General features: G+C 36.2%; 1 protein-coding gene across 4 annotated transcripts in view; it reads left to right on the forward strand.

Annotated features, from left to right (window-relative positions):
• HIPK3 (homeodomain interacting protein kinase 3) overlaps positions 1-13,662 on the forward strand; it is a 95,102-nt gene extending 81,440 nt beyond the window's left edge. For 3 of the 4 annotated variants that reach the window (XM_036859681.1, XM_036859680.1, XM_036859682.1), the window contains 9 exons: positions 4,614-4,735; positions 5,375-5,499; positions 5,591-5,752; positions 5,910-5,972; positions 6,269-6,565; positions 6,876-7,016; positions 8,514-8,749; positions 9,033-9,160; positions 10,016-13,662. In XM_036859681.1, the coding sequence (XP_036715576.1) occupies positions 4,614-4,735; positions 5,375-5,499; positions 5,591-5,752; positions 5,910-5,972; positions 6,269-6,565; positions 6,876-7,016; positions 8,514-8,749; positions 9,033-9,160; positions 10,016-10,492 (1,751 nt within the window). In that variant the 3' untranslated portion in view covers positions 10,493-13,662. The remainder of the gene's footprint in view (positions 1-4,613; positions 4,736-5,374; positions 5,500-5,590; positions 5,753-5,909; positions 5,973-6,268; positions 6,566-6,875; positions 7,017-8,513; positions 8,750-9,032; positions 9,161-10,015) is intronic. The other variant, XM_036859683.1, reaches the window with a different exon arrangement.
• Positions 13,663-18,139: the final 4,477 nt, after the last annotated feature.

An 18,139-nucleotide genomic window follows, 5' to 3' on the forward strand; every position in this document is an offset into this window, starting at 1 on the left:
TTTGCTACATTTACTGCTACGTTTGAATTTAATTTAAGCAGGTCAGTAGCCTTTCGACCAGTGATACTTCTTGACTGCAACTCCACTGTAGTCATCATTAACAAAATGGACCATATGACAGTTGTATTTCCTGTAGAGTCTAGCATGATAACATACCTTAGTGGAAATTAATGAACTTGGAAAGGTATGGATTATCCTATACTGGGTATAACTGCTCCAGATGTTCAAGTAAGTACTTATCTGCATGTCATCACTGGACATTACAGTGATTGAGAGCTCAGTTCTTTAAGTTTTGGCCAGAGGATTTCTTTCCTAAAATATTGTAGTCTTGTTCTTTACCCATAGCTTAGTTTGTTTGTTTGCTTGAAGATTGATTTTGATCAAATTGCCCTTATTTAGATAAAAATATCAAATCAAATCCTCAAGTGAGATGGTGACAGAATACCTTTGAAGATGCCATAAATTTGCACACTGAGGAACTTCTTAGTGGTAAAAGGGTGATAGCAATGAACTTTTTGACTGGAATAGCTAGCATAAAGCCCTCTTTCCTAGGTCCTTTGGTAGCGTTTTGTCCTTGCTGGGCTGTAACATCTAGTTATATCTTAAAATCAAGAGATTGATTCCAAATGGGCCTGAAATGACTCTTTGAAGCGTGGTGGTAATGCTGTATAGTGTTAAGTGAGCGCTCTTGGTGCTAAGTGGGCCTGGGATCTAGTTCTCTTTCTGCTATTTGCTCTGCCATCCCAGACAAGTCTGTTAACTTGCTTCAGCCTTTGTCAAAGAAAACAGACTGAATAGATACTATCTTGATCGTTTCCAGCTGTAATATTTCTGGATTCTGAAGGTTACATTTGAAATTTTTATTTCATTTAAGGATGTGAGCAACTTTTTAAAGTTTTTATTTTAATCTTCCCCACAGTGCCTAACAAAGCACCAAGAATATGTTTGTTGACTTGCTTGGCTGGTAATGAGAGATGTGAAAACATGGCAGCTCTTTAGCCACTTTGGTTCTACCAGGGTAGCTTTGGTCTGTTATCTGTGACAGTGACCCATGGCTGGTTTGGTAATAAAAATACCTATATCATATTGTCAGCACTCGTAAAGATGCTGTTGTGTTTCTTTGTTTTTCTTCAACTGTTTATTGTAAAAATTTCAAACATATAGAGAAGTTCAAAGAATAATAACGTCCTTTCTCCTAGATTCAACAAGTATTAACATGTTATATTTGTTGTCTGTCTATTACACATACACATACTGTTAATAGTAAGTCATAGACATTTTACTTCTAAATACTTGAGCATGCAAGACTGATGCTTTTTTGTTTTTTAATCAGTTACTACGTAAGTGGTATCTTGACAAATACATTTTCACTTAGATGAGTTTTTAATCTGTACTAGTAGATTCTTAGGTTCTAATGATCTCTTCTATGTACCAAAATCAGTTTTGGGGTCACCTACCTACAGTGTGGTATATTTCATCAAGATTTGGAGTAGCAGGGAATTCCCTGGCGTTCCAGTGGTTAGGATTCTGGGCTTTCACTGCTGTGGGCCCGGGTTTGATCCTTGGTAGTAGAACTAAGATCCTTCAAGCCGTGCGGCACAGCTTAAAAAAAAAAAAAAAAATTGGAATAACGATTTTTTATTTTCAGAGCTACCTTCTGTTTGTACCAAAAGGCTTTGTGGACACATTTCTAAATACAACTGAGCATCATTCTTAAAACATTCAGTGAGGTTAGGCAAATCTTTTATCTTTTTATGTAGCTTATAATTAATAAAACATTAGTAACCTTTCTGTACATATGTTAACAACTGCACGTGGTTCCTAACAAGGATAACAGAAAGAAAAGAAGATACTTTCAGGCTCATTAACTCATCAAATGTGAAGAACAATAGTTTTAGAATTAATAGTGAGAGAAAGCAAAATATTTGTTGGCTTAAAGAACTAACAGGTGCAGTTGCAGCAGCATAACAGGCAGGCTCTGTAATATGTTGTCTCACTGTTTCTTATCTTAGTATAGTGTCTGCTTAGAAATGAAAGCTTTCCCTCTAATCCATTTTGGCATCTCTGTAGAAAATCCCATTATTGACCTTCTTACCCCTTTACCCCATAATGTGCCAATCCATTTCAAAGAAACATATTTAAATGATTATTGGGTAGCAGTTATGGTACCATTATACTTTGTATTTTAAAATAAAATTTATGTCTGTTGTCCTTCACTTTATATTTTTTACCTTGGGTCTACACTGTTTAAGTTCATCATGCGTTTCATATATTTTAGATACTATAGATATAACGTGTAGGTATAGCTATATGGATGCCACATCCCTAATATATTTTTTTAAAATTTATTTATTTACTTATTTTTGGTTGTGTTGGGTCTTCGTTTCTGTGCGAGGGCCCTCTCCAGTTGCAGCGAGCGGGGGCCACTCTTCATCGCGGTGCGCGGGCCTCTCACTATCGCGGCCTCCCTTGTTGCGGAGCACAGGCTCCAGACACGCAGGCTCAGTAGTTGTGGCTCACGGGCCCAGTTGCTCCGCGGCCTGTGGGATTCTCCCAGACCAGGGCTCGAACCCGTGTCCCCTGCACCGGCAGGCGGACTCTCAACCACTGCACCACCAGGGAAGCCCCCACATCCCTAATATTGTGCCACGTTTAAGTACAGAAGACTTAGACAAGCTTTTACTTAACAAATTTGAGTGTAGGTTGTTGTATTTACTAAACAAGCATTTAACATTATTTGGCAATCTGAAAAGCTACTTATTCATCCCCTCTGGATGAAAACTGCTATTTTAGAATCAAATGCATTCCAGCAAAATTCTCCTCTGTTGTACTAGAACAGTCTTTAAACGTTTTGTGTCATGCTTTCCAGGTATCAAGCAAATGTAATCAAAGATAAAAATTTTAGCTAACCTAATAAGCGTATAGAAAATTGGGATCTGAACCTACTTTTGAATTTGATTTAAAAAAAAGATTATAGGAGAATTCTTGTCTTACGGCATTGATTACGAGGAGAATTTAAGGGCAATCTGTTTTGTTTGGGATTTAAGAATTTGCTCTGTGATTTCATCCTTATCAAAGTGAGGATGCTTTTTTCTCTGATGAGATTCTCTATTGCTGCAATATATCTGCACAGCCTGGGTGTGCTTATATTCCATTCCTTGGAGCATTTGCTGATCAAGACATGCTTTTTGGAAAGGGTTAGAAGGTCAGTTAAAGAAAATAACTCACAGATCTTTGTAGATCTAATTCACATGTAGCTCTTTTTTTTCTTTTTCTTTTTTTTTAACTTTTTTTGGCCATGCGCTGCAGCACGTGGGATCTTAGTTCCCTGACCAGGGATCGAACACTCACCCCCTGCATTGGAAGCGCAGAGTCTTAATCACTGGACCGCCAGGGAAGTCCCTCACATGTAGCTCTTTAGGTGGAGCTCAGAGGGTAGAACCTCCTGCCAGTAGGATAAGCACCTCTGTGAAGAAAATAAACACAATAAAATTCTCCTTAGAATTATCACTTACAAATATTTGTGCAATAAAAAGTGTAAGGTTATTTTTCAGTAGGAAAAAAAACAATTGTTTTTTTAAATTTTTTTTTAAATGGCTGATCACACAAGGTCACTTTTATCCAAAAACTGATTATGTTTAAATAATCTGCCAGCCCATATTGAAAGTAAGTGCTACAATAGACTGGAATTATGAAGTAGTGAATTTATTCTAGTAACCCAGCTTACTAATCTTAGGAGATATCCCTAAAATCTTGTTAGTCAAAGTTCTTAGTTGGTGTAATACTACTTTACTCTCTTAAAGTTTAGTACCATAAGACTTAATATTTGCAAGGTGCTCTTGCAATGTATGACACGGACATATTAATATTAACAGGATTAATGTGGGTAGTAATCCTGCTTTCTAATTTTCCTAGGGGGTAAGCAAAATGGAACATGTTTGTCCTGGAGTTCCAGTAGCTCTCCACTAGAAATACTAGTAGATTAAACCACAATGATAAATGCTTAGTTGTGTCAACATATTAGGCAGAAAAGTTTGTTGTTTGCTTTTCCTTTAGAGGTTGAAATGAGTGTGTCATCCTGAATTTTATTGAATCATGTAAACCGTCATGGCCATTGAAGTTGAAGTTGTGATACATTCCTCCTTTGGTGACATGTATAAGATCCTATCATAGTTTTAAAGAAGAGAATACCAAGCATAGCTAAAAGTTTGTATGAAAAGATGAACATTTACCTGCTAGAGGATAAGGATGTTGAGCCAGATTCACCTTTCCGTGTCTTACCAGTGGCAGAACTTTCTAAAAGGAAAGTAAAGCTATAATAGCAAACTTTAAAAGGAATGGGAAGTTTCAAAAACAAATCATTCAACTTTGTGCATTTTAAAATGGTAGAAAGAGTAGCTCTATAATAATTTTTGGAATGATGTACCACAAGGTAGATAGACAGTATCTCACTTTCCAAGTAGATTGCTTTCTAATATTATGAAAATTTTATGCAGGGTTTTTTTTCATAATCTTAATAAGAATTTTAACAATTCATAAATTTAAGAGTTTTATAAGGTAACTCAGAGAAAGTTTTTTCTTTTATTTGAGAACTGTTCTTTTCTATTTCACAGGTATTCCTGCAACACATGGTAAACCCACTAGTTATTCAATAAGGGTAGATAATACAGTACCCCTTGTAACACAGGCCCCAGCCATGCAGCCACTACAGATCCGACCAGGAGTTCTTTCTCAGGTTGGTAATAATTCATTATTTTTACATATGTGCTGTCCTCCTTTTACTCAGGTAGAGGCACTAATCCATTTGTAATATATCAGCTAGTGCTGTTGGAAACAATGAAAATAACCTAGATGGGGATTCGATCCTTGTAGATTATTGACTTTAACTTTTATAATTATTAGAAGATTGTTACTTTTTTTTTTAATTATTGAATTTTTAAATTTTTTTAAATTTTTTAATTTTTTAACATCTTTATTGGAGTATAATTGCTTTACAGTGGTGTGTTAGTTTCTGCTTTATAACAAAGTGAATAAGTTATACATATACATATGTCCCCATATCTCTTCCCTCTTGCATCTCCCTCCCTCCCACCCTCCCTATCCCACCCCTCTAGGTGGTCACAAAGCACCGAGCTGATCTCCCTGTGCTATGCGGCTGCTTCCCACTAGCTATCTATTTTACGTTTGGTAGTATATATATATCCATGCCACTCTCTCACTTTGTCCCAGCTTACCCTTCCCCCTCCCCGTATTGTCAAGTCGATTCTCTAGTAGGTCTGTGTCTTTATTCCCGTCTAGAAGATTGTTACTTTGAGTTAACTTGTATCATACTAGTTTTTCTTTTGTTTTTGGTTTTGTTTTTTTGCTGCAACAGACATGGTCTGGTAGAACACAGCAGATGCTGGTACCTGCCTGGCAACAGATAACACCCATGGCTCCTGCTACTACTACATTAGCTTCTGAGGGTATGGCTGGTTCACAAAGGCTCGGAGACTGGGGGTAAGTTAAAAACAAGGGTACTTCTTTGTAAATAGTTTGCAAAATAGATATGGTAAAGTAGGGATTCAATTTTTCTAAATTTTCTCCCTAGGAAAATGATTTCACACAGCAATCATTACAGCTCAGTGATGCCGCAACCTCTTCTAACCAATCAGATCACCTTATCAGCCCCTCAGCCAATTAGTGTGGGCATCGCACATGTTGTGTGGCCTCAGCCTGCCACCACCAAGAAAAATAAACTGTGCCAGAACAGGTTGGTATTGATATTTTAACTTTCCTCTGCATTTTGAAAATTAATCATTAAAATAAATTTTGCATGTACACCAAAGGGTCACTCTTGTTGTATTCAAAATGACCTCTTTGATAGCTTTGTTACAAACACTAAGCCAGCTCCCTTCTCAATTTCTCAGAGGTATTTTGGTAAAACTAATGGAATGGGAGCCAGGAAGAGAGGAAATAAATGCTTTCAGTTGGTAAGATTGTCTTTATTGCCCTTTTGATTTATTATCTACCTATAATTTTAGACAATTTTAGATACTCAGATATCACATTTACCAAAAAAAAAAAAAACCATTTGAATATATGTAAATGCAATCTACACTCATATTTCTAGAGGTATTTTATATATCACAGACTCATGATCTGTATGTTAGTGTGTTATAATCTTAACAAGTGAAGGTTTGCATTGTTAATTATAACAAGCTGTCTTAGAAAAATGTCATGTATATATTTTGATTATAGAAATGATACATTATTCCTTTGATTGCAGGAGTAATTCATTGCAGAATACCAATATCCCACAATCAGCATTTATTTCTCCAAAGATAGTAAATGGGAAAGATGTCGAGGAAGCAAGTTGCATAGAAACACAGGACAATCATAACTCAGAAGGAGAGGCAAGAAATTGTTGTGAAACTTCTATCAGGCAGGACTCTGATTCATCAGTTTCAGATAAACAGCGGCAAACCATCATCATCGCTGACTCCCCGAGTCCTGCGGTGAGTGTGATCACCATTAGCAGTGACACTGATGAGGAAGAGACGTCGCAGAGACATTCGCTCAGAGAGTAAGTGCCAAAAGCAGTTTCCTATGGTTTTCCTGCATCCTTAAATAATGATGATGGCACCCTCTGCTGCAGTGGAAAAGAAAAAGCTTTGTGATTTATTACTTGTCTGTTCATGTCCTTCAGAGTAAACTTCCTGAATAGTGTTTAGCCATGATTACTATAGCATTTTTCCTGTATTATGAGCTTTAGATTTTTGTCCATGTAGGTCACTCTTAACTGTTTCATATCCTTAATTAAATAATGTAAATTTTGGCTACTTGGGGAGTATGTTCTCATTTTTGACCCAATTTTCCCTTCCCTCTTTACTTAGATGCAAAGGTAATCTGGATTGTGAAGCTTGCCAGAGCACTTTGAATATTGATCGGATTTGTTCATTAAGTAGTCCTGATAGTACTTTGAGCACCAGCTCCTCAGGGCAGTCCAGCCCATCCCCTTGCAAGAGACCGAACAGGTAAAGGAATTTCAATAGCAGTACATTATAAATATTAAGTCCACTAAAAAGCCTATGTTTCTTTTGTTGTTGTTTAAATTAGTAAGTACCTGCCAGTTTACCACAGTGACTTCCCTCTTGATCATAATTTTTGAACTAGATCATCTTTTTATAAATTCAGGTTTTAAGTAGTAATTTTCTTTACTATTACAGAACAGATCTAAATGAAAAATTGAGGTTCTAATAAATGATTTTTAAAGAATCATTTGTTTTTGAAAGGGTGAAAAAGCCACATTATCAACTCCAGCTCCACAGATTACTATTGTAATTTAAATTTGGAATAAGAACATATACTTCAGCAAAATAAAAAGGAATATTTTGCATAATAAAGTAATGACCCACTGTCAGTAGAGTATTTGCTGATTTTTTTTCTCTCATAGTGATTGATTTGCATGGTTTCATGTGTATTTCCTTCCTACCCTTCCCTTTGGCCAGGGACATGCGTTGCCACTAAAGTAGTGAGCTTCTCCTAACCTGCATGATGTACTAACGCATTGAGAGATGAGCCATAAAAATTTCAGTGAAATACATTTGATTTTAGCTTTTAGAAATTCTTTTTTTTAGTGGAAACAAAATTTGAAAAATTTCAGCTTTAATTTTTTTCGTTTTCTCTTTTTTCCTTAGTCAGGAAATATGGTTTTGAATAGTTTGGTTATAACTAAGCTCTGTGGAAGCATAAAGAAGTATTAACACATCTTCTTCTTATAACTTGTTTATAATGTGGTTTTGAAGTTGATGTTATACATACGTATATGTAAATACACATACATGTAAGATGTGTATATATATAAATAAGATACAAAGATAAAAATATATAATTAAAATATACGTATAAAAAGAGATGCTTCAAATTGTTAAGTATGAAGTGAGTAGTAAAACAGAATATAAATGCTGTAAAAATCCCAAGGAGTTGGGGGGTGGTGGGCAGGGCCCAAGGGTCAGGGCGAAAAGAGAAATAGGACTACGGCTAGACCTTCAGAGAGGTGGGAAAGACCTTTCAGGTAACTGGTTAGTTAAAAGGACCCAAATTATCACTAAAGGCACGTATATAACATTAGAATTTAATCTGAAATATGCAAGTTGCATGCTTATATGTTTGTACATTTTGTTTCAGTTATCCAGAACAGTACTTCTTTTGTAGTGTCTTGATGAAATCTTCTGTAATTTATAAATGGGATTTTATGAACTGCTACTAAGGATCAAGTAGGAAGGGAAAGGAGGGAAAAATAAGTGCCAAGAGGGTGTTCCTAGACAGACAGAATTAGGGTTAGCAGTCTGAAAAGAGAATTAATGTGAGAGTCTAGGAAATCTATGAAAAATGTTTTTTTGATAAGAAGTTGTAATTAGGTATGAAATAGTTGAATAAGATTCTTGTCAATTTGCTGGGAGTCTGGAAATTATTTAACTTTAGATTTAATGTTGAAAAACATTGTTCATAAAAATACTTTCTTGTTGTAGTATGTCAGATGAAGAACAGGAAAGTAGTTGTGATACTGTGGATGGCTCTCCAACATCAGACTCTTCAGGACATGACAGTCCGTTTGCAGAGAGCAGTTTTGTGGCGGATACTCATCAAAACACAGAATTGGTAACCTCTGCTGACACAGAAACCAAACCAGCTGTTTGTACTGTTGTGGTGCCACCAATGGGACTAGAAAATGGATTAAATGCCGATGAGCATATGGCAAACACAGGTAAACTGAATCCTCTCTGTTTCCCTGATTGTCCCTTAAAAGGTCTTAATTTAGGAACATTAGAGCCAAAAGTCATCTCTGAATTTCCAACCAGACCCTGCCAAATCTATTGTACAAAGGAGACATCTTCTAATATCACCCAGTCCTTGGAAACCATGAGATCTTTTCTTTTTATTTAATTTTAAGGTTCTCAAATCACTATTGTGTAAAATATCTAAAGACCTTTCTAATTTTTATATAAGAAGGAAAAAGCAGCTACTCTCTGATATTTTGTTGTTGCCAGATTCTGTATGCCAGCCATTAATAAAAGGACGATCTGCTCCTGGAAGATTAAACCAGCCTTCCACAGTAGGTAATCGTCAGCAAAAATTGACATCAGCATTCCAGCAGCAGCATTTGAATTTCAGTCAGGTATGTTTGTGAATTTATGAGTCTTTGGGATTCAAATTCAGCAGTTTTCTAACTGGGGGGAAAAAGATTCTCACACTGTATAAAATCTTAATAAATTTTTCCCTTTTCATTATCCCAAGTGACTTAAAAAGTAATTGGCTTAATAATAGGATAATTATCAGATTATCCACGGAACTTGAATTTTTCAGAAAGATTAGGTTCTTAGGTTCTCTTAAAGTTTTTTAGTGTGTTTGTTTTCTTAGACCCTTTAAATCAGAATGCACACCAATGCATTCATGGTTACATTTCTTGTGTGTTAGTTGTGGTGATGGTGAGAGATGTCTTACTGAGTACTTGCCATCTGGTCAGCACTGTGCTTGGCAGTTGTGTTTCACTTGGGGGAAAGAAAAGACCATAGGTGTTGGAGTCAGACCTGCGTTCACATCCTGGTTTTGCCAAATGCTATGTATAGTACCTTGACCAGGTCTCTTCAACAAGTCTGGACCACAGTTAATGGGAATGATAGCTATATAACTATAATTAGAATTAAATACCGTCTCGTATGTAAAGTGTTAGTCTTACATATAATAGGTGCTCCACAAATGGTAGCTATCAGTAGTGGTAGGAATAGTGACACTACTAGCAGGGGTAGTGGCAGTGTTAATATTATAATAATAAGCAGTAATGCATATTAAAATGCTAATACTAATATATATATAAAATTGATCGATATTTTTCTCCACTCTATTTATACTTAGTATAAGCTAAGATCTGAGAGATCCTCTGTGGGTTATCAGTCACAGAGTATCTTGTAATTTCCATTTCTTTTTGACTTATAAAATATGTAATTAATCTTTTTGTTTTGTTTTTGGATAGGTTCAGCACTTTGGATCTGGGCATCAAGAGTGGAATGGAAACTTTGGACATCGAAGACAGCAAGCTTATATCCCTACTAGTGTTACCAGTAATCCATTCACTCTTTCTCATGGAAGTCCTAATCACACAGCTGTGCACGCCCATCTGGCTGGAAATACGCACCTCGGGGGACAGCCTACTCTACTTCCATACCCATCATCAGCTACCCTCAGCAGTGCTGCACCAGTGGCCCACCTCTTAGCCTCTCCATGTACCTCAAGACCTATGTTACAGCATCCAACTTATAATATCTCCCATCCCAGTGGCATAGTTCACCAAGTCCCAGTGGGCATAAATCCCCGTCTGTTACCATCCCCAACCATTCATCAGACTCAGTACAAACCAATCTTCCCACCACATTCTTACATTGCAGCATCACCTGCATATACTGGATTTCCACTGAGTCCAACCAAACTCAGCCAGTATCCATATATGTGAAAATTCGAAAGAGTATATTGAGGAAGCTCAATGATATAAACATTTGATTAAAAATAAAACATGGTATTTAATAAATATTAGCCATGGCACAAGAAAATTATTTTTGAATCATGTAGACTTGGGTGCAATTTAAACAACTTTGAGCTTTAAAAAAAACTCACTTTTAATGTGTTTTGCACATTTGGTATAACTTGTCTTTGGTCATGTTATCTTCTTATGTAGTAACTCTAGGCAGGTGACTTATGGGAGCAGAAGTCCAGTTTTGCTCCCACTATTTTTTATAAAATTGCCTTCTAACTAGTGCAAGACACGTCTATATTTGGGAAGCCATTCTGTGTACAGATATAGAGCAACAGATGCACATATGTCAGAATTACAGCATACAAGTGAATTGTATTATCTGTGTCTTAGTGTATAAATGTTGGATCACTTACCTAAGAAATTGAGCTATTGTTCTTTACATTTGCATGTGTCTTTGCATGGGCACAATGTTGCCTAGACTTTGCTCTTAAATGTTGTTCTAATAATCTCAGCTGCATTGTAAACCGTTCCCACACATAGTGCCTTAAATATTTGAGGTTGTTAATGTTATTACTATATATAAATGTTGAGGACTGCAGCACTTAAAGTTCAGACTTTTTAGTTTCCTTTGATGGAGTAATGTTCATTTTTGGTTTTGTGTGGTATGATTTCAGGTTGTAGCTGTTTTTTCCTTACTAAGAGGGCAGCATGTTTGCTATAGCTGAATTCTGCTGTCTGATTTTTCAGAATGATCTAGCTTCAAGAAAAGCAAGCAGGTAGTAGTGCTTAAGAAAAATTGATTCAGTATCTAATGGATAGTTGATACCTGTCACAACACAGCATTTTATATACTGTTAAGTGAAACTGCAATACAATCTAAGTTTATTTTGGGAGTGTTTGCTGTATAATTGGATTTAATAAAATGTTTAGAGATGCAGTAGGCATGACTTTGAGTAGATAATGAAAGAAAATGCAAAATGCTCATTGATTCATGATGTGGTTTCATCCTAGCTTGGGCAAACCATGCAGTATTTAATAAGTAGTAGCAGAATATTTACTATTGAAGCTTGAAAAGATGTGAGTTCTTTGTGTGCAATTTTTCATTTATGCATGTGAGAGGGTTTGTTTTGTTTTTAAGTATTTTTACATTGTAGTACTTGTTTTGCTTGTTGGTGGTGTTTGCTTATTTAATACATTCCGTCAGGGACAGAAATTACATGCTTGTTTTCCTAGGAAGTGCGTCTTGGGTTTTTCCCTCCTTTTTTTTCTTTTTTTTTTTTTTTTTTTGGGTGGTGGTGGTGGTGATGTTTAAATGAAGTTGCTTTTACAGCACCAAAGACTTAATCATCCATTTCCTATATAAAAGGTAGCTACTTTTTGCATAGACCTCAAGTATATTGTAGTGTAGAGGTGGAATTTAAAGGAAGGTATTAAGCAGGCTGTGTTTTAGCTTATGGGCAAATAATAAATTGTATCATTTATCTTGAATGTATCATAGATAAGCTGCTATATAACGATTGCCACTTCAGATAGCTGTGAAATTAGGTGATTAACTAGTTGTTATTTAGCCTTCTAATTTCTGTATAAGTCTAATTACATGAAATAGAAGTTGGGGTTTTGATTTTTTACTTTGCTTTTCTGTTTGGAGTGTCATTGTAACTACTGTATTGTAAATGATGGGAAAAAATTGCATATGTTATTTTGGGGTGTGTTATTTGCATCAGTATTTTATCTCTAATTAATGTTTGTGCTCATCACTGCATATAAAAAAAACTGGGATGTATCAATGTAACTTAATTTTTAATTTTCATACTGGCATTGTAGACACTTGAGAAAGCTGTATCTTGCAGGCTTGACTTAACTTTTTTTCCTTAAAAATCTGGAATATAATCTTACAGCATTTACTGGAATAAACAGTACAAAGCATTTGAGTGTAAAACTCCAGCTGTTTTGGATTTACAGCATTTCTTTGATAAATGAATTGCATACCACTAGTACAGATCTAGTACAGCGTTGACAATAAGCTAATAATGGATAAACTTTTCTTTACTCCATTAATACAAGCAGTGTTTTATTTAATAATCATCAATGAAATAAATGTGCCTGAAATTAATTTTAAAAATTACAGTATTAGATCATAAGATAAAAACCAGCAGTACATTTTTAGTCACACTGAAAATGAAGGACTTAATTTTCCCCACAAGTTTCAGTGTTTTTAGTGATCAATTCTATGCATTTTATATAAATAGAAATATATATATATATATTACACATAAAAAGGAGTAGCCTAAGATTAATTTAAAAGATTATTTACAGATGGCAAATTTATGGAGTCACTATTTAAGTAAACTTGCTGCCCTCCACAGCCTTCTAATTTTATTTATCTGGTCCAGCAGTTTACTGGTATCTGCTCACTTGTTGGAGAAGAATCATTGCTGGCAGCGGATGTTCAGAAACACCAAGTGCAAAGGATTGATTGATGTTTGTACCAGGTACAAAACTGGCACAGTTTTCTTTCTGTTCAGGGCCATGTTCACTACCCTGAAACATCGTATTTTCTGTATTTCTGTTCCAAGACTGAGATGTCTTGTTAAATTGATGGTGAATGATAAACTTCAGTGTTTTCGTAATATAATAGTCCTGTTTGATAAAGGCGTACCCAAGTTAAGTACACTGCTCTTAACTGATTCTAATCACGTGCTTTTTATGTGTTTAAGAAGATAAAAAAAGATCCTGCTAAAGTCAAAATCTAGCATACTGACAAAAGAATTTGTACTCTCTTTAAAACCATTTTTACCAGTTTTCTTTGGTTTTACTGCTTTCTTAAATAAAACACTGCATGACTTCCAAGTTGCGTATTTGCATACTACTTTAATTTACAAATTATTTTTTAATCAAATATCGTGATATTTCGTTTCTTTTCCTTCAGGGTGTTTAAATATGTTACTGTAGTAGCAAAACTTTTTCATTTTAAAAATCTCTACTACTAATTTTAAAGTTGGTTTGTGTTAAGTAAAAGTTAAATCATACACTGCAAGGTGTAGGAAGATTTGTTTTAAAGAACCCAATGATATAGATTTGATTACTAAGTTTGAACTGTTAACTGTTTAACAGTTTTAGACTTGTGGCTTTCTTTCTTTGGTTTGTTTTTGCTTTTACTTCTATGCTACACTAGGTTGCCATGTAGCAATTGCACTGTGCAATATTACAATAAGGACTGGGAAAATTTTTATGGATGTAATGTCTATTACGGTTTGCGATAGTATTTCTCTCTAGTTCTCAGTGATTTAAATGTGACCAAGCCTTCTGTACTTTGTCACAAAAAGCGGGTTTTCCAGGTGACTATTTTGGTGAGTGTCAAAATAAGAATTTATGGTGTATTACTGTCGATTCACTTTGAATTAAAATATATATATTGCAGCAAACAGCTTGTTGACTTTTTTTCCACCCCAGTACTACTTACAGGGTAGGGAAGGAAAAGGTTAGGAGCATTGAGTTACCTAACTTAACATCGTCGCATTTAATTCTCAAAACCACCTGTGAGATATAATACTATCTTCATTGTGTAAATGAAGAAATAGGCTCAAATTATCTAGGTAAGTTGCCCAAACTCCCAGCACTAATGAGACGTGAACCAGGCTGTCTAACCAAACCAGTCTACTTTCCAGCAGTTCTTTTTTAAACTGAAGTCTAAGGTAGTGTGCTACAGTACTGTAACCACAGGATAACCAGGGCCTGCTTCCCTTGAATATTGTTTTCTTGAATATTTTTTGAGGTAAATATTTCTGTTCAATATGCATAGATGAAGAATAGGGAATTCACAAGTATTTTTAAGATATAAAACATAAGGCTTCAAAAGCATGTGGTTCCAGTAGGCCAATTTAGGCTGTGCCTTCAGACACCACCTCATACTTCCAGGATTTAACTTTAGAGAAACATCGGGAGGAAGGTTTCTCAGCGCCCCGCCAGAACATACCAGTGAGAATATGTATTCTCAGTCTCTCTCAGTAAACTTTTACTCGATGTATATGCACTTGGGTGTCTGGCTTCTTTTCGTTCAACATTTTATTTCTAAGATACATCCATGTTGTATGTAGTTGTTGATCATTACTGTATAGTATTCATCTGTGTGCATATGTAATCATTTATCTGTTTTGTCGATAGACATTTGAGTTGTTTTTACTTTTTGGCTATTAGGAATCGTGCTACTACAAACATTTTTGTTCATATCTTTTGGTGAACACGTATGCATTTCCTTTGGGTATATATGTAGGCATGGAATTCCTGGGTCATAGGGTATACAGATGTTTCACATTATTAGATACTGCAAACAGTATTCCAAAGTGGTTAAATTAATTTACACTCAATGCAGTGTATGAGAGTTCTAGTTACTTTACATCCTCACGCGCATTTTTTGTTTCTTTCCATTTAGTCATTCTTACGGGTGTGAGTTGTTAAAAATTATGTGACCATTCTAGCCCAAAGTACTGATCCCACATATAGGTGAAATCCAGATTTTGCAATTTACTTGAAGGTAAATTGGCTTCTTGAGTGTACTAGGAAGTATTTAGCTATTTAAATGGATCTAGGAATTTAAAATATTTTTTTCTAAAGAGATTAAAAAGTCTTTGACCAACACACGTAAACCATTCAGCCAGTACCTAGCAGAGTGCCTGTCACAGCAGGTATGTCAGGAGTCATTCAGTAATATATATGAAGCATCTACCATGTTCCAAGCATTCCATGCTAGGCATATGTCAGTGGACAAAGCCAGAAGATTCTTTTGCTCCTACAGATCTTTTTGTGGGAGGGAAAGATTGAAAGTAAATTAAGTTCAGTTAGGGTAAGCAGAATGAAGAAAATAGCCTGTTTAAGTGACCTAGAAGGAGTGTGTCAGGATATGCCTCAATGAGAAGGTGACATTTGAGTTGTGACAAGAATGCTAGTCAGCCACGCAGGGGAAGAGTATTTCTGGTAGAGGGAGCAGCAAGTACCAAGGCCCTAAGTCAGGGATGAGATTTAATATGGACAGAACAGGAAAGTGGCTTGTGAGGTCAGAGAGGAAGTGTGTGAGTGGGGAGCAGGAGCTAGAAGACAGAACCAGAGGGGTGGGAATGCAGGCCTTTTGCCAAACAAAGGAGTCTAGATTTTATTGTGTTACATTCATGGGAAGCAAACACCATGAACTGGCTATCGTGGAGAATGGTGGCAGGGCCAGAGGAGCAGCTGGAAGACCAGAGGAGGTTGCTGAAGTAGTCCAGAAGAGATGCTGGATACTAGTCTTTTGTCAAGACGTTTGTATTACAAATATTTTCTCCCAGTTTGTGGCTTTTCTTCTCATTTTCTTTACAGGGTGTTTGGAAGAGCAAAAGTTTGGAATTTGGATTAAGTCCAAGTTATTTATTTTCTTACAGTTTATGCTTTTTGTGTCCTAAGAAGGCTTTGCCAGTCCCAAAGTTGCAAAGACTTTCTCCTTTGTTTTCTGCCGGGAGTTTTAGGTGTTGGCTTTTATTAGCTCTGTGGTCCATTTTATGTTAATTTTTTTTTTTTTTTTTAATTTTTTTTTTTTAATTATTATTTTTAATGCTATTCTTGTCTGCTTACATTCTTTTTATTTATGTATGTATGTATGGCTGTGTTGGGTCTTCGTTTCTGTGCGAGGGCTTTCTCTAGTTGTGGCAAGCGGGGGCCACTCTTCATCGCGGTGCGGGGGCCACTCTTCATCGCGGTGCGCGGGCCTCTCACCATCGCGGCCTCTCGTTGCCGAGCACAGGCTCCAGACGCGCAGGCTCAGTAGTTGTGGCTCACGGGCCGAGTTGCTCCGCGGCATGTGGGATCTTCCCAGACCAGGGCTCGAACCCGTGTCCCCTGCATTGGCAGGCAGATTGTCAAACACTGCGCCACCAGGGAAGCCCTTATGTTAATTTTTGTGTCAACTTTTTGTTCTTATTTTATCTTACCGAGAATCTGTACTTTTCCCTAAGTGGAAGTATGGTTATTTGAAGTGGGAAAATAAGATGTTAATAATTAGTATTTTTCAATCATAAAAATAACACCTGATTACATTGTACTTGGAAAATGCAGAAAAACAGATTTTTTTAAACTCAAAAATGTGTTGACGTGGTTAAAATAATGTAAGCAATTTTAGATCCTGATATTTTCTACTTCAATTTATAACATGAGCATTTTGCATGTTTTACAAACTTCAGAAATATTTTGAATGCCCAAATGTGGAATTTAGAGAGGTGATCAGCTTTGTTCTACATTGCTTATTTCCTCGGTGACTATGGAGAATCCAAAGAATTCACTTTTTCTTATCACATCGAATGTTTATACTTACTATAAACCAATTTTTAATTAGAAAAACAAAAAAAAATAGTATAACGAACACACACACAACCTACACCTAGATTCACCAGTTAACATTTGCCACATTAACTTCATCTCTCTATATGTAATTTTTAAGTTGAACTTTTGTGGATAATCATGACACTTGGCCCCTAAGTACTTAAGCAAGCATGCATCTGTTTGTAAGAATAACATTCTTCAGCTAATCACAAAACTGTGTAACACCTAGCAAAATTAACAATTTTATAACATCTAATTTCCAGTCCATATTCAAAATTTCTCAGATGTTTCAAGAGTGTCTTTTATAGCCATCTCCCCATTCCCCCTGTCTAGGAGCCAATCAAGATTCACCCATTGCCATTAGAGAAATGCAAATCAAAACCACAATGAGGTATCACCTCACACCAGTCAGAATGTCCATCATCAAAAAATCTAGAAACAATAAATGCTGGAGAGGGTGTGGAGAAAAGGGAACCCCCTTGCACTGTTGGTGGGAATGTAAATTGATACAGCCACTATGGAGAACAGTATGGAGGTTCCTTAAAAAACTAAAAAGAACTACCATATGACCTAGCAGTCCCACTACTGGGCATATACCCTGAGAAAACCATAATTCAAAAAGAGACATGCACTGCAACGTTCATTGCAGCACTATTTACAATAGCTAGGACATGGAAGCAACCTAAATGTCCACTGACAGATGAATGGCTAAAGAAGATGTGGCACTTGTATACAATGGAATATTACTCGGCCATAAAAAGAAATGAAGTTGAGTTATTTGTAGTGAGGTGGATGGACCTAGAGTCTGTCATACAGAGTGAAGTAAGTCAGAGAAAAATACCATATGCTAACACATGTACATGGAACCTAAAAAAATGGTACTGATGAACCTAGTGGCAAGACAGGAATAAAGATGCAGACGTAGAGAACGGACCTGAGGGCACAGGGGGAAGGGTAAGCTGGGACGAAGTGAGAGAGTAGCACCAACATATATACACTACCAAATGCAAAATGGATGGCTAGTGGGAAGCAGCCGCATAGCACAGGGAGATCAGCTCTATGCTTTGTGATGACCTAGAGGGGTGGGAAAGGGAGGGTGGGAGGGAGGGAGATGCAAGAGGGAGGAGATATGGGGATATATGTATACGTATAGCTGATTCACTTTGTTGTACAGCAGAAACTAACACAACATTGTTAAGCAATTATACTCCAATAAAGATGTGAGAAAAAAAGATGTTGCGAATAAGTGTTTTCCTTTTTTTTAATTTTTGAATTTAA

The sequence above is a fragment of the Balaenoptera musculus genome, chromosome 8, assembly GCF_009873245.2.
Source record: "Balaenoptera musculus isolate JJ_BM4_2016_0621 chromosome 8, mBalMus1.pri.v3, whole genome shotgun sequence".
NCBI lineage: Eukaryota > Metazoa > Chordata > Mammalia > Artiodactyla > Balaenopteridae > Balaenoptera > Balaenoptera musculus.